The following is a 23,192-nucleotide window of genomic DNA, read 5'->3' as shown; positions in this document are numbered from 1 at the left end:
GTGTGTTGTATTTAAGGTTACAAAACAAACATTCATGTTAAATGGATTTAGCCGAGATTATGTGGCTCAAAGAGGGAAGTCGTCCACTGCAGTTCGGGCATGCAGAAGTCATTACCGAAAAGCTTGTCATTTTTACACTATTAATTTTCAGTTCTTACTCTTTTTTTTTTTTTGTAGAGCAGCTTCTTTGTTCGACCTAGTAGGTGAGTTTTGACTGTTGCCCTCCTATCATTTCACAGTGCTTAACCAGTTTAATGACTTAAATAGTGTTAGTTAGCCAAACTCAGATTGCTATTGAGGAGGAAACTCGTGAAAAGGATACAGCTGCAGCCCTCTCCCCATATTGTTGCTGTTAAGTGGATTCATGTCATTTCCTGTCCAGCCGGCATGAGCCAAAAAAAGAATGCCAGACGTGAGCTTCAGTTTTTCTTTGTTCTCTTTTCCAACAGAAACTTGGGTGTAGATGAAGCAGCTAGCAGTTTGTACTCATACTGGATTGGAAATATTTGATTGCTTCTCATCTGATGAATCTGATGTAGAGTTTGCAAGCTGAAAAAAAAGAGGCAGAAGCTCTCCAGCCCTGTGGACGTCCAGATTAACTGCTTCAGGCCATGATGGAGCCCAAGGCGGCTCCACTGGCGGGTGGCATAACGTGGGCGCGGGTGTGTAAGGAATGTGGACAGTGTCATGAAGGTCATGACAGTCACCTGTTTGAATATCAGGATGAAGTGGATGACGAGCTGGTGTGCCACATCTGCCTGCAGCCTCTGTTGCAGCCCATGGACACGCCATGCGGACACACATACTGCTTCCAGTGCCTCAGCAACTTCCTGCACGACCAAGACTTCTGTCCAGTCGACCGCCAGAGGCTTCAGCTACAGCAGTGTCGAGCCTCCAGCCTGCTGGTGCGTAACCTGCTGGACAAACTGGCTGTGCTGTGCCCGTTCCGCAGCGAATGCCAGCTGAGCATGCAACGCTGTGAGCTGCAGCCCCATCTGCACAACAGGTTAGTGCGTGCCACGACTTTTTGAAATGGAGTGCAATGTTTACATATCACTAAGGCACCAAGGCATACTCGAAGAGATGAAGACAGAGATAATGCGGATATCATTCTGTAGAAATTAAATTAAATCAGTTATGAAGAGTCTGTGGATATGCACATGTTATTTCTGTAGCGATTAAGGGAGCTGCTCAAACATTTGTGGAATTCCACTTATCCAGGTTTCATGTGAACAGAGAGATTTGAGAGAGCTGAACAGGATTAAAGAATAGACGCAAGTGGACCGTATGACTGACTAGAAGGCTGAACTCCCGAAAGAACTGGGTGACTCTTTTACATAATGGAGTTAATTAGGAATCACATGAGTGATTACTATAGAATGTCTGCAGATAGCTCATCCTGTTCACCATCTGCCAGGAACACATGGGAGTTGACATATTTAATTTGTGTTCGTTTAGTTATGTGAATTAAGTAGTATTAAGACTTCATCCCCTCTCACAACTTTCCCTTGTACTAACTTAGAAGTTCCTTTCCACAGTCCTATACGACTGAAAGATAGATAGATAGATAGATAGATAGATAGATAGATAGATAGATAGATAGATAGATAGATAGATAGATAGATAGATACAATTTATTTAAAGGTTGTTCCACCTAATACAAAGCCATAGTTGATGATATGGTATGCAAAAAAGAAAAAAACTCCCTGAGAATAAAATCCATGACTTTGGCATTAATGGAACACTAGTATGACCCTGTGCCTCAGCGTTCATCTCCCTTACATGGGTTTTCTTTTGCCATTGTATCATACTTATCTTCTGTGATGTAATGGCATGGACTAAAGGTTGTTTGGCTGATAATTCATGTGGGTAGGAACAGCCCAATGTAAACAGAGAGAGAGCAGCTGTTTGGATGGGAAGGGAGGTGTTGACATGGTGAAACCCAGGCTAGACCTGATTCTGCTCATTTTTTGACCAATACCATCCCTGCAATGCAGCAGAAAAGCCTGGTCATCTCTTCATCTGTATAGCTCCTCTTGGTTCTGTACTGAGAACTAAACTAATAGATAAACGCTATGTAGCTTTGCACTGAAACAATTAAGCATTGATTTGGGTTTTTTCGCTGCTGTTTTCTGCTGACTCCTGAATATGGCAGATCCACATCAGTAGTCAGCATTGGTGCATGTTTAGGATATTTTTAGTTACTGTGGCTGCCATCTGGTAAGGAATGTCTTTTAGGTTAATTAACGGCAGGCCACTGAGTAATGATGCTGAAGTTCTCTCTCTTTCACTGTGCTCCACTTCCCTCTTTTTCAGATGTCCTGCCTTCAAACGACTCAGGGAGGAGGCGGAGAGAAAAAAGAGACCTTCCTGGAATGAGTTTAAAGGAAGCAAATCAGATGGAGATTTAGCTGACGCCAAATCTACCCCAACAATTGCACGCACAGCTCAACTCAGTGGACCCTCAGAACCTGGATTGGTCAACCCAGCCTTTGAGGAGAGTGAAGAAGGTATAGCATCACTTTCTGTTTTTCTTCTACCCTGTCCATCAAGTATTATTACAAAACCCTGTAAATAGCGTTAGCTGATCCATGTGTAATTCCAAGTGTAATTAAAATTAGGAGTATTTACATAATTTTTTTAGGAATATTGGCACCAAAACAGTTATCAAACAAAATTACAGATTTGTTTTTATTTATTATTAATTTGTGTTTGTCAATATTGGATATTTTATTGTTTATGCTCATTTCCCTTCACCTAGATTAGCTGTCTTCTAATGCTAACTTAAAGTTAAAGGTTGTATCAGCGATTTCAGGTCCAAACATAAATGATCACATTCATCTAATCTTTCCTAACGATCCGCTAGCTGCCCGCCCCATAAGCAGGCCGTCAAAAAAAAAACGCGTCTCTGTAGGCAGCCTCTGAGATGTCCACACAAAAACAATTGGTTTCACCAACCACTCAAACGCATGAGCACAAAACCTCACAACACCCTCCCCCTGTCGGTGATTGGTTGGAACACTATTTATTTTGGTTTTGAGTGGTTGGTGAAACCAATTGTTTTTGTGTGCAGATCTCAGAGGCTGCCTACAGAGACGCGTTTTTTTGACGGCCTGCTTATGGGGCGAGCAGCTAGCAGATCGTTAGGAAAGATTAGATGAATGTGATTTTTTTGGGGGCCTGAAATCGCTGATACAACCTTTAATCTTTATTGACACTTATTTACTAACACTGTTAAATTTTATCTCTAGGAAACCTCACAATAAATATCCACTTTTAATTTTATATAGCATTTTAAAGCATTTGATAGAAATTTTATGTCAGCTATCCATTTATCAGTTATCACATGGAAATAAATATTGGCTTATCTGCAACGGCTAGAAATGTAATAATGCTGTAGCTCTACATAAATAATATTTGTATAATATCTCTGTTTTCTCTGTTCGGGACACCACCTGGTAAGGATTAGATGTAAAAAAGAATAAAGCTCATTCTTGGTGTGTGTGTTTTTTTTTTTATGGTCGTTTTTGATTTGTGGTAGCTCAGGAGGAAAGGTGAGAAGAGAGTAGCACTGATGGTGAAAAGCAGAGGAAATTGATTTGCAGCTGTGTTTACTTTTGGGTAAACCAAAACAGAGGGTATCTTTCATGTGGCTCTTTCTCTTGAGTAGATGGCTGAGGAGTGTCAGGATGTTATTAATATTCCAGTGAAATACATTATGTCATTAAAATCAACAATTGTCACTGTCTGAGAACATGTATACTCATGGAGATTCACTCCAACTTTTATCTGCTTAAAGCTCTAAAACACCTGGAGGGAATCTAGACCTGTCTTCTGAATTAATGGAAATTCTGTTAGTCATAAAGTTACCTAGCAACTATCTCATTATCTCTTGGGAATATGACATCATACATTTGTGTGCTTCCTTAGATAAATGACTCATTCCAAAGCAATCATAAACAAACTGCATGAGTGACTGCTATATGTTGCAATACTTAGTAGTTGTAAGCATTTGTTCACTAAATCGTGTTCTTGATGGTCTGTTGGTTTCCCAGACACCCCCCTGAGGTCCAGTCTTGTGGCAGAGGCGACTGTGGTGGAGCTGTTACGAGAGGATACAGAAGAGGATTTGGGATTGCGTATAGTGGGAGGGAAGGACACACCCTTGGGCAACATCGTCATTCAGGAGATTGTGCGTGATTCACTGGCTGCTCGAGATGGCAAGCTGGCTCCTGGAGATCATATTCTAGAGGTGAGGCATATCTCAGCTTGCCACACCATTTAGGTTATCAATATCTATGGAATTAAACCCATTAGATGTTGTCCTCAGGTTCTATCTCTCAGAATTTGTCGTTCCATCCAGTTCTCATGTTGTCAGTGTACATACCCCAGCTTCATTGTGTTTACATTGCAGTCCGAATGTCCAAATGTCCGGAAAGCGGGATCTTTTTTTTTCCACTGGCTGTTAAAATGTAACACTTTGGAAATTCTGTCTTAGGAAGTGTAATATGTATAGTTAGTATGAGCACACGGATTCTCTCCGATATTTAGTGAAACACCATTTCATGTAATTTTGACATAGCGAAATACATTGAGGAACGTGACATTTTTTTTTTTATAGAAAACTATTGAATGCAGTCTTCATCTCATGTGATTGTACACCATTCAGATGACTTCACAAATGTATTTGTTTTTGTAAGACTTTTTAATTTAAAACCAAACTACTGAAGGCACCTTTAAAAAGCTAAGTTACACAGTATTGCTTCTCAATTACAAGTCAGTTCAGTTCAGCCAATTTACATTCTTGTTCCAATAATCCTACGCTCTCCTAGGATTTCTTCCCCTGGTAGTCCGGGAATGCAATGGCTTAGTAAAGGAAACCAGCATGGCGCATTCATATTCAACCTTGAGTTTGAATGAATGCCTCCAGCTCATCTTGTCTTCTCTGAGATCATATATATGGAAATTTAAATTAGGCCAACTGACAGCCCTAGGATGATCTGTATCCCAAGCGGTGCTCCTTTGACTGTTTTTAGGGAGCTATGGCTTGTAAAGAGATCTGTGGATGACTTGCATATCTTATTTCTTGAAATGGAATCTCTCTTTTCCCCTTCTGGTTCAACACGGCATTGATTATAACAAAGGGCTGTTCCAAGCCTTAGGCAGGAAGGCTTTTTTTATCAAGCAGAAGCATAAAAAACAGCATTATTTTAGCATCTATTAATATGGTGTTCTTTAAAGAGAATAAAACATACTTGTTGGATCTTAAAGGGGTCATTAATTGAGAAATCAAATTTTCATTCATCTTTTGACATTTAAGAGGTCATTGTTCTATAAAAATATCCTGGAAGTTTAAAAACTCAAAACTTCCTTGTTAGTCCAAAAACTATTGAAACTAAGCTGCCAAAACAACTCGTTTTAGATTTTGTCACATTATGACGGAATAGTACGACGACAGACTGCACTCCAGATCGCGTCATTAAGAATCTTAGGTTTGTTTGGTTGTTTTTACTGCGGATTCGTTTGGCGCAGGTTTTTTAGAGAACCTGAAAATAAAAGATTATGCATTGACTACTGTATTGGATTCGACAGCAATGTCACAACACACTTTGTCTGTTACAGATTGTTTGATATGTATTGAGTATTTGTATAATCATAATCGACATCTTGTTTTGTCATCAGTAAAACAGTACAACAAGTGTTAATTTTATTTAATGACAGTGCGACAAAAGATGGTACAATCACAGGTACAGTCAATCATAGTACACAAAATGCCGTAAGTTATCCTGTCAACTATAACTGTGGTAAAGTATTTATGAACTTTGGATGTGGCAAATAAAGTTTATGTAATATGCATAATGTTTCACATTGTTGGAAAATGTTTCAACTATATAACGAGATATTTTTCAACATCGGAAGTTTTCAAAATAATTCCACACATGCAATGGCGGGGACGTTGAAAAATATTTTAATATTCAAAACAATTACCCAATCATAGCAGAGGGTGTTCCAAGTCTTGAATACGGCACACCTATCAAAACAGAGTATTTAAAAGTGAGGGTCAAACACGGGAGAGAAAATAGCTTATTACTTCTAAATAATTTTTTTAGTGGACCTAAAATAAAGTGTATTTAGAGTCGGCAGGAAATGGGAAATCATCCTATTTATTTTCTAAATGTATGTAATTAATGTTATTGTAAACAGTTAATCCATACATATGTTTATTTTCTCTCTTTTTTATTTTATGAAATTTTTTTGAGCTTGTAATCTTTTTAATCAAAATGCAGTAACTGGATCTTCCGGTGAAACGACAGACCTGTCTCTAGTGGCATACGCCAGACTTCTCCAATCATAAATAATGAGTCTGCATAAATCCCGCCCCTTTCGTACAATCGACCTCAAGCTCGCATATAGGTCTGCCTCCATCCAGTCAATAACCAAAGTCCTCACCCTTCATTTTTTCAATAACCTGCTTTACTCGAATCAATGTACATCACAATGTGGAAGAAATGATATGCCGTTACTTCTGTTAGACTCAAACTAACAGTGTGATCTTTGCAGGCAAATGATGTCAGTTTGGCATCCATTCCCCACAGTCGTGCCATTGCTGTGCTTCGGCAGTCATGTTCCCGCCTCAGGCTAACTGTCATGCAGGAGAAGGGCTTCAAGCCCCGGCCCGATCATCTCACTCAGCCCACAGCTTCTCCCCCATCGCAGTCTCCCAATCCCAACCAGAACCACGGCACCGTCATCCAGGTCACCCTGGTAAAGCGTGAGCGCTCTGAGCCGTTAGGAATCAAACTCATCCGTAAGTCTGAGGAGCCAGGAGTCTTCATCCTGGACTTGCTGCCTGGAGGACTGGCTGCCAAAGATGGCAAACTGAGGAACAATGACAAAGTGCTAGGCATCAACGGACAGGACCTGAGACATGGCACCCCGGAGAGTGCAGCTCAGATCATACAGGTACAGAGTGACAGAATCACTTTAGTGAGGAAAAAGTGGATTTCTCAATCTAATGCTACTAATAATGAGGTTACTTTTAAACAATAGGTTTATATATATAGGATTTCAGGTTTGATATTAAATGTAAGGGATTGTTGTGCTCTTGTGTATGTGGCAGGCAAGTGAAATGCGCGTGAACTTCGTAGTAATGAGAGTTCCTGATCTTTCCGAGGAGGGTGGTGAGGGACAGAGCCGAGGGGCCAGGAGAGTCCCCGAACCGCAGTACTTCAAACGACGCTCCGAATACATGAAGGTAAAAAGTGCAGATGATCACAAGTTAAAAGGCACGACTAGTCTAAACTGTGGCCTAGCGTTAAGCTTATTTGGGTGATGCAAGTTTGAGTTTTACTCGCTCCCAGTCCCATTCCCCTTTTCACTTCCTATTATTTTCTGTCCTGCCTCCACTGTATTTTTTTTATATTATATGTTTATTAGATTTGTAAGTAAGATTTTTAAACGTTTTTGAAAGAAGTCTCTCATGCTCACCAAGACTACATTTTATTTGATCAGAAATACAGTAAATAAGAACAATACTATTGTGAAATATTACAATTCCAAATAAATTTTCTTTTTGGATATATTTTCAAATGTGATTTATTCCTGTGAAGGAAAGCTGATTTTTCAGCATCATTACTCCAGTCTCATGAGTTTCACATGATCCTTCAGAAATCATTATAATATGCTGATTTTGTGCTCAGGACACATTTCTTATTATTATCTATGTTGAAAACAGTTGTGCTGCTTCATATTTTGTGGAAACTGTACTACATTTTTTTCAGGATTCTTTGAATAGAAAGAATTTTCATTTATTTGAAATATAATTTCACTTTACTGTCTATTTTGTTTAATTTAATGAATACATTTGAATATATTTTTTTGAATCTTTCAACAACAAAAAAAACTTCCTGAACCCAAACTGTTGAACGGCTATATATATATATATATATATATATATATATATATATATATATATATATATATATATATAAAAGATTTATACATAAATAATATTATATTTAATAAATAATTCAATTCTACACTTAAATAATTTTTTAGATGCAACACTATACAAAATGAAAGCGAACCATACAAGAGAGATTGAAATATGACATAGGTTCGTTCTGTCTCTCTGACATGCTGAATCTGTCTCATACATTTCACAGTGAATGTCACAATTTAATACAATGCAATGCATGGAGATATCATAATTCATGATATGTATTGCAATGTTTAACATATTATGGGGTAGTTTATTATACTTTGATGTTATTATACAATACCCAGAATTATAAAGAGCATTAAAAAAGAATTTTATGGTAGATCTAGTTTTACGTACTTATTTTCAAAATGGTTACATGCAGAATGGGTTGAATGTTTGTGCTACTGTAGTCAAAGTCTGCGTATATGTGTGTGTGCGAGGTGACTTTTCGCCCAGAGACTAGTCACACCCTGCTTTTGTGACACTTCCTCACCAGCTGAAGGCAGAGGCAGCAAACACAGGCTGGGTAGTGGGAGATGAAAGCAGATGCCCCCTCTCTCTCTAGGACTCGTCCCTGATCAAAAGGCCCAGGGTGCTGCTCTCTAAACTGCTACAGCCACTGTGTTTGTTTGTATCTGGGGATCAAAGCTGGTGACAGTTAGCTTTCACCTGTGGAGTTGAAGCTTGAGCTCATGCTGGGAGGAAGAGCCTCCCTGCTGGGTAGGAAGAGGCTACCCTTCCCCCATATGGAGGTCTGGGGACTCCAATGAGACTGGGAGAAGATGGCTAAAGGAGAGCGTTTTGCCACAATCTATGAGTTACGATGGCAACGCGTCACATTAACACATCTCTCTGCTTCGCAGCAGGATCTTGGATGTTTGTTTTTACAAATGTTTTCACCACAGGAGTCAGTCACATGTCTTAAACTTTCACTTTTCACCCGACCCCCCAAGTACAAAAATTTATGGCATACTCAGTTGCTATTATACACAGTTATAATCAAGCTACTGCGAACTTCATCATGCCTTGTTACCACTGTGCAGGCTGGTGGTGGTGGTGTAATGGTGTGGGGGATGTTTTCTTGGCACACTTTAGGCCCTCTTAGGGCCCGTCCACACGGAGACGCGTTTCGCTGTATACGTATACATTTTTTATCGTATTGGTGTTTCGTCCACACGGATCCGGCGTTTTCGGAGACTGAAACCGCTATTTTTTGAAACCGGGTCCCAAGGTGGATAAATCTGAAAACGCCGCCCTTGCGTTTTCGTGTGTACGGCCAATCCGTATATTTTGTGAAACGATGATGTCATCACACCAAGTGTCAACTAGTCAGACACCGTTAAGTCACAGCAACTACATTTATGTTTTTTTCATATTGTTCAACAAAGTTCTTGATTAAAAAAGAAAAAAGAAAAAAAGAAGCTACTGTGCCTAATATTATTGTTGTATACAGCGCGCAAGGTTTATGCGCGAGCTCCAAGTCTTCTTCTCCGTTTTTAGTGTATGTCTGTGGCAGAATTACAGCGCCACATACTGGTCTGGCATGTATACTACATCGTTTTGAGTCGGTTTCAGTGGTTTCGTGTGTACGCAGATATTTCTTGAGACGACGCCGTGTTTACGGAATTTTTTTTTTGAACGGGGGAAAAAAATATCGGATTGGGAAAGCTCTGGCTTCGTGTGGATGTGGCCTTAGTGCCATTTGGGCATCGTTTAAATGCCACGGCCTACCTGAGCATTGTTTCTGACCATGTCCATCCCTTTATGACCACCATGTACCCATCTTCTGATGGCTACTTCCAGCAGGATAATGCACCATGTCACAAAGCTCGAATCATTTCAAATTGGTTTCTTGAACATGACAATGAGTTCACTGTACTAAAATGGCCCCACAGTCACCAGATCTCAACCCAATAGAGCATCTTTGGGATGTGGTGGAACGGGAGCTTCGTGCCCTGGATGTGCATCCCACAAATCTCCATCAACTGCAAGATGCTATCCTATCAATATGGGCCAACATTTCTAAAGAATGCTTTCAGCACCTTGTTGAATCAATGCCACGTAGAATTAAGGCAGTTCTGAAGGCGAAAGGGGGTCAAACACAGTATTAGTATGGTGTTCCTAATAATCCTTTAGGTGAGTGTGTGTGTGTGTGTGTGTGTGTGTGTGTATGTATATATATATATATATATATATATATATATATTATATATACTTTTATTCCACAAAACTCATTAAATTGATAAAGTGACAGTAAAACATTTGTTTTTGTAAAACAAAAAATATTTAAAATTAAAGTTCAATAATATAAATAAATGAATCACTGTTTCCTCAAAACTATTAAACTGTTTTCATTAATAATAATAATGTAAGAAATGTTTCTTGTGAAGCAAATCAGCATATTTGAATAATTTCTGAAGGATCATGTGACACGGAGTAATGATGCTGAAAATTCAGCTTTGCATCACAGGAGTAAATTACATTTTAAAATATACTAAAATAGTTATTTTGACTGGAAAAGTTATTTCTAAAATTGTAATAATATTTGACAACATTAATACAGTTTTACTGTATTTCCGAATAAACTTTTAAATTGAATGTACTGTACATTATATTTATTTATTTATTTATTAAACTACAGTTAAAAATTGTACAAAGCCACACTAATGCATTTGTTTTGACTATTTTTGTATTGTGCATTATGTGGGTTCAGGAGCCTCCAGGTGGCTTCTCCAGTCAAGAGAAGACGGTGAATCTAAAGAAGGAACCTCGACTCTCTCTAGGCATCACCATCGCAGGTGGCAGAGACTGCCGCAGCCGTTTGCCCGTCTACATCACTAGTGTGCAGCCGGTGGGATGCCTGCACAGAGACGGCACCGTCAAAACAGGTCATTCTCCTCATGCCTCCTTATAAATGCTTATTTCTCTGTGAGTCTTGCACAATGCTTGTGTTAACTGTGTGTTTTCATGGCTACTCATGCTCAGGTGATGTACTGCTGAGTATAAATGGCATTGACCTGACCCAACTGACCTACAATGAGGCGGTGACTGTCCTAAAAGCTCAGACGGCTCAGAACACAGTAACACTGCGAGTCATTCAAACCTTCACTGACGAGGAGGAGCAAGATGGAGAATCCAGTTCTAGAGAAGACATGGAAACACTGGAGAGACACAAAGAGGACGACATTAACTGGGTTCCTCTCTGGACGCGCTGGCTAGGTCTTCCCAGGTGGGTGGGCTAGGGATGTGGGTCGGTATCATTAAAATGCTCCGATACAAAAAACTGTACAGATTTGCTACAGAACAAACAGAGATATGGAGATAACAGAGATTAAAGACGTCTATGAAGTAAATGTATCAAAGCAATTAATAGAATATTGAGCATAAATTCAATATTTACGCCTGTATAGTTGCTGTGCACGAGCTGATAGGTGAAGCACACTAAGTGGATTGAGTGTACATTCATTTCTCACAGACATCGCTGAAAGGTTTGTAGTTGGGTCAGATAAGTCAGTTGCAAAGAAAGTAAAATGATGCATCTATTATTACTAATGTTACTTGACTGTAAGGAGAGACAATGTAGTTAGTTCCCTACATTATTACAGGAAAACAGGAAAAAATAATGTGATTACTGTACCTCTGTAGACGAAATACGATGGAGCAATATAATGAACATTGAACAGATCAGGGGCCTCATTTATAAACTTTGTGTAGGATTTGCGCCAGAAGTGGCGTACGGATGAAACATAGGACGTGCGTACGCACAGAAATATTCGGATTTATAAAACCATGCGCACGCACATCCTACTCAGTTTTCCCTTAATAAATCACAATCAATTCTAAATGTAGCGCAGCTTTTGCGGCTTCATGTCACGCCCATAGTTGCCCATAAGTAGTCCGTGAAACGCCCACAAGTTAATATTCATCGATTGCGAAATCATGGCAAACACAGAGAGGAGAACCAAGAAACGTAACTTCACTCAATGTAAAGTAGAAATTATCGTTGGCAAGGTGGAAAAGAGGAGTAAAATGTTGTTTGGAGGGCACAGTGTAGCAGCACAAGTCTTCTTGCTGTCTGAAGATGCGTTCACTCCGAATCCTTCCATTTGCCACATCTTCTAAGAGCGCAAGATCAGCCATTGTGCGTCATTACGCATTGTGATGGCATCATGGCATTTTATTACAATCCATTTGATTGCATCTGACAAGCTACAGATGTGTTATGAGGACGAATTGTATAACATGCCAATATTATTGCAGAACATATTTCACTTTTCTTTTTGCAAATATGTGTTAATTTGCATTTCTGTTGTAATCTTCGTTTGATTTTGTTTGTTTTACACTGCAGATCGATCAAACGGGTGTTCGTGTAGGCTGTTAATTGTAAGACTTGCTTTGTGAAGTCTTCATGTTATTTATGAGAGGCAGTATTGCCATTTCTTTTACACAACGGTCTACAGTTTCACACACTTTCACGTGTTTCTTCCATTTGCAGACGGTGTCGCCATTTCTCATTTCACCGGTTTTTGTGCGTACGCCTGGGTCAGAGTTTGCGTGAAGGACCGCACATTTTTCCGTCAAGTTTGCTTTTTATAAATGCCAATTATTGCGTAGAGAGCGGCGTACGCCTTCTTTTGTGCGTACGCAACGTTTATAAACGAGGCCCCAGAACAGTAACAGAAGCTTGTACAATACATTTTAACAGTGTACAATTAATTCAATTAAATTCAATTAAATTTACAGAAGTCCACATTACAAATTTAGTTTTCTGTTATCAGAGGTAACTAAGTTATGTGTTTCAGAAATGTACATATACAAAATCACAGTTAGCTAAAACATTTATTAATTTAAACAATGTAATAATTTAATGCAGAAACAATGAGCTTATTAAAGTAATGAATACTTGTTTGTTAACAAAATGATTATGACATTTTGAAAAATGTAGCATTGTTGCATGTTGATTCAGAGTTTGCGTCATCTGAAGTCTTTGCAGGAGTTGGTGTCGTCTCTTCATAGGTGTTAGGCTTGAAAATAACTGAAAGAAACATCTATTTGCTATAATAATAAAGCCAACTAGTATGATTCATATGGACTCATTCTGGAAAAAATGGTATCGGTGCATCCCTAATTTATTTATTTTTGCTCACTACATATGTTGTGATGTCGATGATTAAGTGCAATATTCAATGTGATGTCCTCTTTTGTAAGTTTTAGCTTAGTTAATGGCTGTATGGGCTTAAACATGGGGAAAAATTCATAATTTGACCATTTCTTTTAATCCAAGCTACATCCACTGGTGTCGTGACATTATGCTAATGAAGACCAACAGTGAGAGCTGGGGCTTCAGTATCGTGGGAGGATATGAGGAGAGCCATGGCCAGCAGCCCTTCTTCATTAAGACCATAGTGCCTGGAACTCCAGCTCACTTTGATGGACGGCTGAAGTGAGTCTCCCGTCCTCTTTTCAACAACATTTGTACAGTTTTATTTTTATTTTTTTGTTTTTTAAAGAAATTAATACTTATATTTAGCAAGGATTTATTGTTGTTTTCTATTTACCAAACAATCCTAAATATATGTATCATGGTTCTCACAAAAAATATGAAGCAGCACAACTGATTTCAACATTAATAATAATGAAATTGTCACTTGAGCACCAAATCACTATATTAGAATGATTTCTGAAGGATCATGTGACTGGAGTAATGACAAATTAAACCTTGCCATCACAGGAATAAATTACATGTGGAAATATAATCAAAAAAGTAATTTTTTTAATTGTAATAATATTTGACAATATTAATGTTTTTTTACTGTATTGTTAATTAAATAAATGTGTCCTGGGTGAGCATAAGAGAAAAAATACAGACCCAAAATTTTAAAAGGTAGTGTAGATTAAATTACATTTTTGGGGATTTTTTTAAAGGAATTTAATTGTTGTTTATTGACAAGTTATTATTAAAGATATTCTTGTGTGCAAAAAGTCTATAAAATAAAATGCTTTGTTTACTGAGACTCTTTCATGCTCTCCTTCAGGTGTGGTGATGAGATTGTGGCTGTGAATGGACTCACTACAGTTGGCATGAATAACTCCTCATTGATCCCAATGCTGAAACTGCAGAAGAACAAAGTCACATTGACCGTGGTCTCCTGGCCTGGCAGCCTGGTTTAAAGACTAGCCTGAACTCTATTGCTGTTACTGGGTCTACCACAAGATACATGCACAAGTCCAATATTGGAGAAGGGATGTTTTCACTCCTCTCTTAAGAACAGGGTGGCATATTGGGGAAGTGTGTGAACAATCATTGACCTAGATTTAAAAACAAGCTGAAAGGTTGATATTTAATCCACTGTAGGCATTTAGTGTTTCACAAAGATTTCTGTTGAGCTGTGATGGTGAAAGAAGTGTGAACCACACTTAAGGATACTGGACAAGCTTGACTTCTTGTTTAAAAATAAGTTTTAACTGGGATATTTATCATGCCCTTTGCTTGGGTATATTTTAGTATGGAACTTAAAGACTTCTTGTTTCCATATATAACCAGTAATAATCTTTAAGATGGTTTATGATTGACATCAAGTGGTCAGTAGTAAGGTAATAAATGAGTAATTATTTTGACTACCTGGAGTTGGACCATATCACATTCTTATGTTGATGGCCGCTCTGAAGGCACTTTTTACTGTGTTGTTATAAGTTGTGAGAATAGTTACACTAGTGTAAAACCATGTAGTTGCTGTTGGGATGATAGTATGGACTGTTTTTTTTAAACCACAGCTTGGCTTGTTTGACATTTTTTTAAAGAATGTATCTCTTAGGTGCCTTAGATATAAATGTGTACAAACACACTTATCTACACCTGCCTTAATTGCCTGTATACCAAAAATGCCATTCGTTATCTTTGGCCTTTCATCATCTGAAGAATGTTTGTTTGAATGCTTTGTTTTTTGTTTTTTCATCTCATATCTGTACATTTAACCCTTTTACTTTTTAATGCATTTTAGTGAATTTCAATTATGTTATTTAGACTAGCAAAGCAATGTGAAAGGGTTATTAAGATGACAGAATAAAATATTTTGTTTTATTTTATTACGTCATTGTTCTAGGCAGTGGCTGTTTTCAATCTTCTTACTGATCCACAATAGACCTAATAGATTCCAACTGTATTCTGTTATTTTTATTATCACTTTTAGATCTCCAAATATTTCATATAAATGTACGTACCATCTGCTGAGGCTTATTCTACAGTGCATCTGTCAGAACTACAGTACATTTTAACCCTGTTTGGCTTTATACTGTGTAGATTTGATTCTGTCATTCAAGAGTTAATGCTAAACACCCATATTTCACTCTTCTTCCTAATCATTCATTATAGTCCCTCTGGGATTCTCAGGCAAGAACAGTGGCTTTGCGCTGTTGAGGATCACACGATCTGAGCAGTTTGAAGGGCGAGTGAACGACGTGCTGTCACACAAGGGACCTGTGGAGGATATAAATCAGCCATGCACAGTTTGAATTTAAGCCTTGAACTACGGACCAAGGGTTAAATAGTTTTAAATCCTGCTGACAGGCTAAATTAATGCAATAGGTTGCCAACTGTGAAAGAACAACATGAATGACGTGTGTGAGGTGTTCATTGTTGAATTTGATGTGAGATGATATTATACTGTCATCATGATGATAAACTGATGGTCTATTTGAAGATGTGCTAAAGTCACCAAGCACCTGCTGAGAATGTGAACTCCATCTGTGACACAAAATAATATGTTGGTTTAACTTTGACTGCATTTAAGATTACATTTTTCAAAGCAGATAATAACCAAATAATAATATTAATGGCCAAAAATTTACATTTTCTAAATGCAGAAGATATTCCCAGAGATTATTTTAGGTGAAAATTTCTTACATTTAGACTGGTCCACATTCTTCTTTGTGTCTTAGCCTGCCCCCTAGAGGCCATATAAAGCTCAAGCTTTTTATATTCTTGCCAAACTGTTGTTAAATAATACCTTAGAACCTTAAAATACATAAAACACCAGTGACAGTGGACAGACTCACTCAAATGCAGCTGTTTGTATCTGAATCATTCATGCTGAGTTAAGTTTGTTCTTCACACTCACCTCTTCACACCCCCGATGTATGTAAACCAATGGGTCATTTCTATCTTTGAACACATAGTAATATATCACATATTTTTTGTATCAATATGTCAGAATTCTCTCATCTCTGATGTAATACTTAAAAGATATAAAGATTTTATACAGCTTTTTGGTGTACTTTTGGTACAGGATCTGTGTGTTGAGTCAGTTAAAAGTCTTATTTTATGTCTATGAGATAGACAGCAAAAGCAATCAAAGTAATTAAGCCTTAAAAATAAAACCTTTTTTGTTTGCAAGAATATTAAAAATGATCAGCGAGAGTTTAAATTATTTTTCAAAATTCGTTTAAAAAATAATATTGTGTGCGCACACATCATTTATAATATATATATAAATATATATATAAATAAAAATAAAAATATATATATATATATATATATATATATATATAGTGGCCATTCATTTTCCATATTCCGTTACTGGAGGTTAAAATGATGTGGAAAAAGTCAATTGTTGGTCGTGTGTGTGTATTGTTTTCCCTTATTTTATTATTTGTAAATATGGCAACAGCATACATATGCATATAGAGAAAGAATGTTCAAAAACATCAAAATCAGGAATTTATTGAAGCTTTCCATAAGAGTTGGTAGGGACAAACATTTACAGGTACTTTAACAGAACCAGCACTAAGAGCAGATTCCTTTCTCTCCATTAGATTGCTAGGCAAATAATCATTCCTCTTAAGACCATCTACAGAGGCACTCGACTAATGCAGTCTCGTCTACAGTATATGGAGCAAAGAAGTCGTGCAGGTATAGAAAACACATGGGGGCAGTTTTAACCACTACATTTACAATGCTGCGTCTGTAGTCAACTGAAGAGCGTAACAGCAGCATGCAGCATCCATGAACAGACACTCCCAGATGAAGATGAACAGAAACAAAACAAAGGAAAAAATACAGGGTACAAATAATGTTCCAACAAAAACTTGAATAGGTAAATTTCACTTTGTGTGAAAAGAATGACACATTGTTCTTGGTAACAAATTTTCATTGATTGGCAAATGTTATCGTTTTTTTAAACGCACCACAATGACATTGTAAACAATATCAAAAACCTCCAGGACAATTTGTTTGTCCTTGTGTGCTCAAGTGCAATTTTCAGCTCTAACTCGAGTGGCATCTTGTACATATATTTTATGGCTTACTGGGTAACAGGTCCATATCAACTGTAAAGTTACAGAGACAGCTTATAAACAAACTATGCTACAATAATATCTTGGCGAAAAACTAATAACCAGCTAAATTACATAATGTAAACATGGCATACCACACTGTACATCCTGTCCATGGTATTTACAAGTCAGCTTGTTGACTCCCCGTGTAGTAGACAATCGCAAAAGTGCCAGAAGATCAAGGTGCTGAGTGTTACTCTAAGCTAGTTCATACGTCTGCGGCACTAGCTTCAAAAAGCCCCAATGCTAGTCATTACACTCTGAAAACAATAACACACGACACACTTCTGACTCCTGCACTTACACGTCTGATTTAAAAAACGTAAACATAAGGCAAATTCACACCTTAAGGTGCCTTGTTCTTAACAAACAATACAATAATATAGTATGTGGGGAGGACTTGATGGCTCTTTGGGGTAAATGCACTTTTAAACAAGTATCAGAGTTTGCTTTCTTCCAATCACTCTTGTTATATATAACAAAACGTCTGAGTGCAACAAAGGAGCGCTTCTACTACATCAGGAAATGTGCAAAATCTGCTCTAAAGCAAAGTGACAGTGTTGCGAATTCTACTGTACAAGGTACTGGGAAAATGGGTCTTTGTAGAAACCCAGTGAAGACCCTCAATACGACATATATACAAGGCACTAAGGAGAGGAATGAAGGGCCTTCCACGAGGATCCAGCAGAAGTCCTTTAGTCAGGTCTGAATATAGGATATTTTGGTACAAACTCTATAAGAATAACCTGTTGACATAAAAAGACAGTTAAGAAAGAACACTTAATAATAATCACCAGCCACATGATTTAAAACCTTATGGTCTGCAGGTCTCGAGACAAATATAAATATATATATATATATATGAATGATGTTTGTTCAGAAGGGCTTCAGCTCTGTGTGCAGGGGTCAAAATGTTGGGGTCAGTAAGATATTTTAATATAAATTAATATTTTTATTTATCAAGGATGCATTAAATTGATTAGAAGTGACAGTAAAGACTGTTCTTTTTTTCTTTTGAACTTTCTATTCATCAAACAATCAGTTACACTTTATTTTAAGGTGTCATTGTTACAGTGTAATTATATTTTTAAGTACTGAGTAATATTTAATTAACAACATGTACTTACTATAGGGTTAGGGTAGGATTAGGGTTTGGTTGAGGGTTAGTTGCATGTAATTATGCATAATTTACTGTTATTACTATAGTAACTACATGTAACATGTAACAAGGACACTGTAAAATAAAGTGTTACCAAACAATCCTAAAATATATAGCCTATGACAGTTTCCACAACAATATTAGGCAGCACAACTGTTTCCAACATTGATAATAAGAAATGTTTTTTGAGCACCAAATCAGCATATTAGAATTTCAGAAGAATCATGTGACACTGAAGAAATGACTGCTGAACATAAGAGCTTGGTTGCTGAGAATTCTGTAAAAAACGTTTGCATGGTAGCATAAACTAGTTTTTTTTTTTTGTATTTAGTACATGTATTTAGTTACAATATGATGCTGTCACTCTAATGAACATGATTGAGTTTGTGCCATATAAATATCGCAGTTCTGAAAGTTTATTTGTGCATGTTTAACCCCAAACAAAATATATACAGTAGATATATATATATATTGTTGATTACGGTCACTCAAATAAATGTTCCCTTACAGCTGATTCAACCTTTAAATTTGATCTCATATTTCAAAACATAACCAAGAGTTTTTTTTGTCAAATACTTGACAGTTTTTAGAATTGATTCAAATAAAACTATGATTATGATTCTTTTCACAAACTGACAAGCAGGTCTGAGGCTGAAACATTTTCACTGAGTGCATGATAACACTGACGCACTCTGAGTCAATATTTGACACACACAAAGTTTTCCTGACAGTATCCAATGGGAACTAGATTTTAAATTACTGTATCACATTTCATTTTGGTAGCAGCCTAGAGCCCTGAAATGAAAATAAAACTGAATCTTTATTTCCTTTTAATTACTGTTATCAAACATTCACACACACACACACACACAAAAAAACAGCCATGAACTTACATATTCCATCATGTTGTTGCTCTCACATTTTCTCCTGCTGAGTTTCCAGTGCAGCCCCAGCTGAAGGCGAGACGCAGGAAGATACCAGTTAGATAAAGCCGTGCGGTAGATATTCAACATAGACTCAAGCACTTCAGATGCTCAGACACACTTTACACACAAGGGTTAGCGGAGGTCAAGCGGTGGCCAGTGCTTAGAGGAGTTTCCTTAACGTGTCAGCGCCGCTACTGGCTGCCAATCAAAGCTTCGAGACACAACAAAACGAACGTGGCTTTTTACTGCTGACCTTTCCATAGTCTGGTCAGCCTCTGCACTATATCAGTCCATCAGACCAAAATGGCTGCGAGGGCAACAAGCATTTGACAGGGTCAAATGTTAGCAGCCATTTTAATGATTGTTATCCACCACACACCAAGACTTCTTAACATGGCAGCTAAATTGGAGATGGTCTGCTGTTCTTATCTTTATGTGTCTCAGATCAGTTCAGTAATGAGCTTACCTTGTGATATAATCTGTTGTTTTCCCATTCTAACAATTTCTGAATGGATCTTCGCGTCTGAAAACACACAAACACAAATAAACAAATCATTATACACAAACAAAAATAGACACGCACGCAGGGTTTTATGCTAAATACCCGTCAAACACATGTTTAACAAATGCCAATAAAACTCTCAGGGCATGAAGACTTCAGAGGCATTTATGGACCGAAGCTCGTAGTTAAGCACCTTGTAAGCTGCACGTCATGGCCAATAACTTAACATTTGTAGCTGTAAAATCATCACCTTTCCCAAGCATATAATTCAAGCAGCCATGCCTTCAGACATATATCAAATTCACACTCAGTTAATAAGCTCATGTAGTTGTTTCTTGCCCTCCTCACTGAGTTGGTTTATTTCTTAGGTGTTCAAACGGGCAATAAGTACTTTACGTGGATTAATGGGGGAAGGACGGGACACGTCTGAGGAAGGACTCACCCTCTTGTTGAGACATATGACAGGCCACAGACTGCAGCCCACCGTACAGCAACAGCACAGGCAGCCGCAGAGCAGCCATTTCACATTGACCGGAAGGTTCTTCTTCAAGCATGCGTTTACTCGATTGACACTCGTCTTGAACTCCTCTGGAGCAACCTGGAGTAGATGGGTGAGAAACAAAAAGAGACTGTAGTATATGTTAGGAAGTGTTTTGTCTCTGTGCATTGTCAGTAATAAATAAAAATGTTCCAAATCTGAGAAGAAATAAAAGAAATTCCATGAAAAGTCATTGGAATTTTTATTTAAGAAAAACATCCATGTTTGCAGATGCTCTCTGGTGATCTTGCAATTGCACGCTTGTAACTCGCCAACTGAGCTCTGACACTCTCAGGGCAAAGGGAGGACAAAAAGATGAGATAAGCCCGTGGCCTGTGGCTGTGCCGTCTAAACAACCTGAATGGCTGCTCATTCCTCTCTGGGTATGTACGCCATAAAACCGGGGTCGTAATCTTTTATGACAGGATGCAAAGGTCTCTTTGCAAACAGCAAAAGAACTCGGAATAAAGCCCAGCAGGCCTGATCTGCACCCTTCAGTCATCATAATCCTGACCTCATCCATCACATGTCACCCTGGGTCACAATACTGGAGCTCCGTTTTATTGCCCCGCACTTCCCTCGGCCTGCTCTTCCCCCTGCAGCCTTTTTGTATTTCTGCGTCCGACCCAGGAAGCTTCCCATTCTTGTGAACGGCACAGTCTTTCTTTCATTATTTTGTCACTGGGAGCTGTGTCCTCCCAGCGCTGCGATCCCTGCCTACTGGAGCCCTGGACGGTTTACTTATTGACAGATTCTGTGGCAAACACGCAGCATTTAAGAGACTTCATCAGGGGATTCTGTATTGATCAAAAGCTTATACCATGGTGAATAACGGTGTAAGGGGAAAGGTCAACAGGGAAATATATTTTATTCACACCAATCAGTATGATTTACTTTGTAGATGCGAGTTAGAAATCCTTACCTTTCCTGTGAGAACAGAAGGAAACTCTGTGTCAAACTTGTTGCTTAGTCCAAACCTGCAAACACAGTTTTTTTTAAAAGGTTATATAATATGGTGCAAAAGTACAGAAGCCAATTTCTGCCCCATAAGAAAAAAGATCACGCTTTGGTAAATCATTAATGAGATATAAAATAAAGATAAGTCAGTTATGCCATCCTATGTCATAATTATGAGATGCTGAAAATATGAAAAACTAAGATTGACAAAAAGTTGAAATTGACAATAACAAGTCAATAACAAAAAAATCTATATTTTATGTTGCGTCTTTTATCTCATAATTTCCATTTAGTATGTCATAATTTAGACTTTTTATCTCATAAATATGACTTGGTATGTCACAACTTTTCCTTTTCATGACATAATTATGCTTCACCAAAGCATGATTTTTCTTATGTGCCAGAAATGGGCTTCTATACAAAGGCTCTCTGACAGTAAGAAAAAGATAGCTGGGTTAACGTTGGGTTCAGTTGAATTAGACCTATTAAAGACTTAACAGCACATAGACACAACAGAGTGAGAAAAGTTCTGTATAACTGTATTGGGTTATGTCTGTTTATTATCCAGTACAGTAGTAGGCTGTGCTGCACTGCTGTTTCGTGTACAAATATCCTGTTGTTTATCTCATCAAATAGCCTAATTCATTACATAGCCTAATTCATTACCTCAAACCTTGCTCTAAAGTGGTCAGACTTTGGTGATCCAAATTCTGAAAATTTGCATAACTGACAGTTGCAGAGGTAACGTTACTTGTGCTGTTCCACTAAAGTGATTTAATTAAAATATTATCTCTAAGGTTTAGCTCAGCATATGTACTGTACAGTTACACACAACTTCAAATTAAAGCGAAGATCCTAATGAGTTTGAGTGTGGTTACGGGGCAGCCTTTATCCACGGACAGCAATAAAACCATAAATCTCTGAGCTAACAACAAGACTTCGGGTAACTAGGGATGATTTTTCCACTTAAAATCACTGTCAGGATACAGCTGGAGAAGCCCGGCCTACGTGTATTTTGATTCCACAACTTGGCGACAAAAACATGCAGTGAGCTTAGCATGGAGGCTACACAAACAGACGTGACCTAACAGTGACTAACAGCAGTGTTGTCGCATTCATACGCTTACACGGTGATGTGACCAGCCCCGCGCATGACCACAGGCTCGGGACAGTATCTGACGAGATGTTCTTCACTCACAATTCTCTCATCTTCTTCTTCTAACTCATAAATGGTATCAAAGTCCGCCATGTTGGGCAGTAGGACGCTCATGACGTCTCTGGCATAGCGCCGATGACATCATCAAACTAGTGCTGTTCAGGCAGCGTCATCGCAGCGCACGCGGTGTCCTGTACTGTATATGGTACAAAATAAGGTCCTGACCTGAACATAGATCATGTGTTTCTTTTTTCAATAAATACTGATGTAAGTGAGGTGTTTAACTACAAAATGCTAATTGCTTATCAGTCTGTCTACAGACATCTTATCACCGATATGTGCGATTTTATAGTTTTCTAGCATTAAACATTAGCCTAAATTAAATAGACTAGCCTCTATACGTCCCGGTTTCACAGACAGAGTTTAGACTAGGATTGGGCCTTAGTGCAACTAGGGCATTTAAGTAGCTTTTATACGTGTCTTACAAAAAACATTTAGCCTATGGTGTGCATCTTAAAACAAAGCAATGGCACGCCAGTGCATATAATGTAACATATGTCACTGCAAGTTACTTTCAGTTAAAACAGCTCAAACATGTATTTTAGTCTGATACTAGGCTAAAGCCTTGTCTGTGAAACCAGGG

At 38.0% G+C, this 23,192-nt stretch overlaps 2 protein-coding genes across 5 annotated transcripts in view; one reads left to right on the top strand and one right to left on the bottom strand.

Annotated features, from left to right (window-relative positions):
- The window catches only part of lnx2b (ligand of numb-protein X 2b), a 31,881-nt gene extending 16,814 nt beyond the window's left edge, over window positions 1-15,067 (top strand). For all 4 annotated transcript variants that reach the window (XM_082178037.1, XM_082178039.1, XM_082178040.1 and 1 more), the window contains exons 2-10: window positions 450-1,006; window positions 2,317-2,510; window positions 4,056-4,252; window positions 6,562-6,963; window positions 7,121-7,255; window positions 10,695-10,869; window positions 10,967-11,210; window positions 13,266-13,424; window positions 14,017-15,067. In XM_082178037.1, the coding sequence (XP_082034163.1) occupies window positions 612-1,006; window positions 2,317-2,510; window positions 4,056-4,252; window positions 6,562-6,963; window positions 7,121-7,255; window positions 10,695-10,869; window positions 10,967-11,210; window positions 13,266-13,424; window positions 14,017-14,152 (2,037 nt within the window). In that variant the 5' untranslated portion in view covers window positions 450-611 and the 3' untranslated portion in view covers window positions 14,153-15,067. The remainder of the gene's footprint in view (window positions 1-449; window positions 1,007-2,316; window positions 2,511-4,055; window positions 4,253-6,561; window positions 6,964-7,120; window positions 7,256-10,694; window positions 10,870-10,966; window positions 11,211-13,265; window positions 13,425-14,016) is intronic.
- A 1,617-nt stretch (window positions 15,068-16,684) lies between these two features.
- Window positions 16,685-22,669, bottom strand: chic1 (cysteine-rich hydrophobic domain 1). Its single transcript, XM_082178044.1, has 6 exons — window positions 22,521-22,669; window positions 21,359-21,413; window positions 20,341-20,496; window positions 19,863-19,919; window positions 19,364-19,423; window positions 16,685-18,057 (listed from the first exon to the last, which is right to left on the bottom strand). The coding sequence occupies exons 1-6, from the start codon at window positions 22,661-22,663 to the stop codon at window positions 18,007-18,009; spliced, it is 522 nt and encodes a 173-aa protein (XP_082034170.1). The 5' UTR covers window positions 22,664-22,669; the 3' UTR covers window positions 16,685-18,006.
- Window positions 22,670-23,192: the final 523 nt, after the last annotated feature.

Source organism: Leuciscus leuciscus, assembly GCF_965113295.1.
Source record: "Leuciscus leuciscus genome assembly, chromosome: 8".
Classification (NCBI taxonomy): domain Eukaryota; kingdom Metazoa; phylum Chordata; class Actinopteri; order Cypriniformes; family Leuciscidae; genus Leuciscus; species Leuciscus leuciscus.
This window is presented reverse-complemented; position numbering and strand designations above follow the sequence as displayed.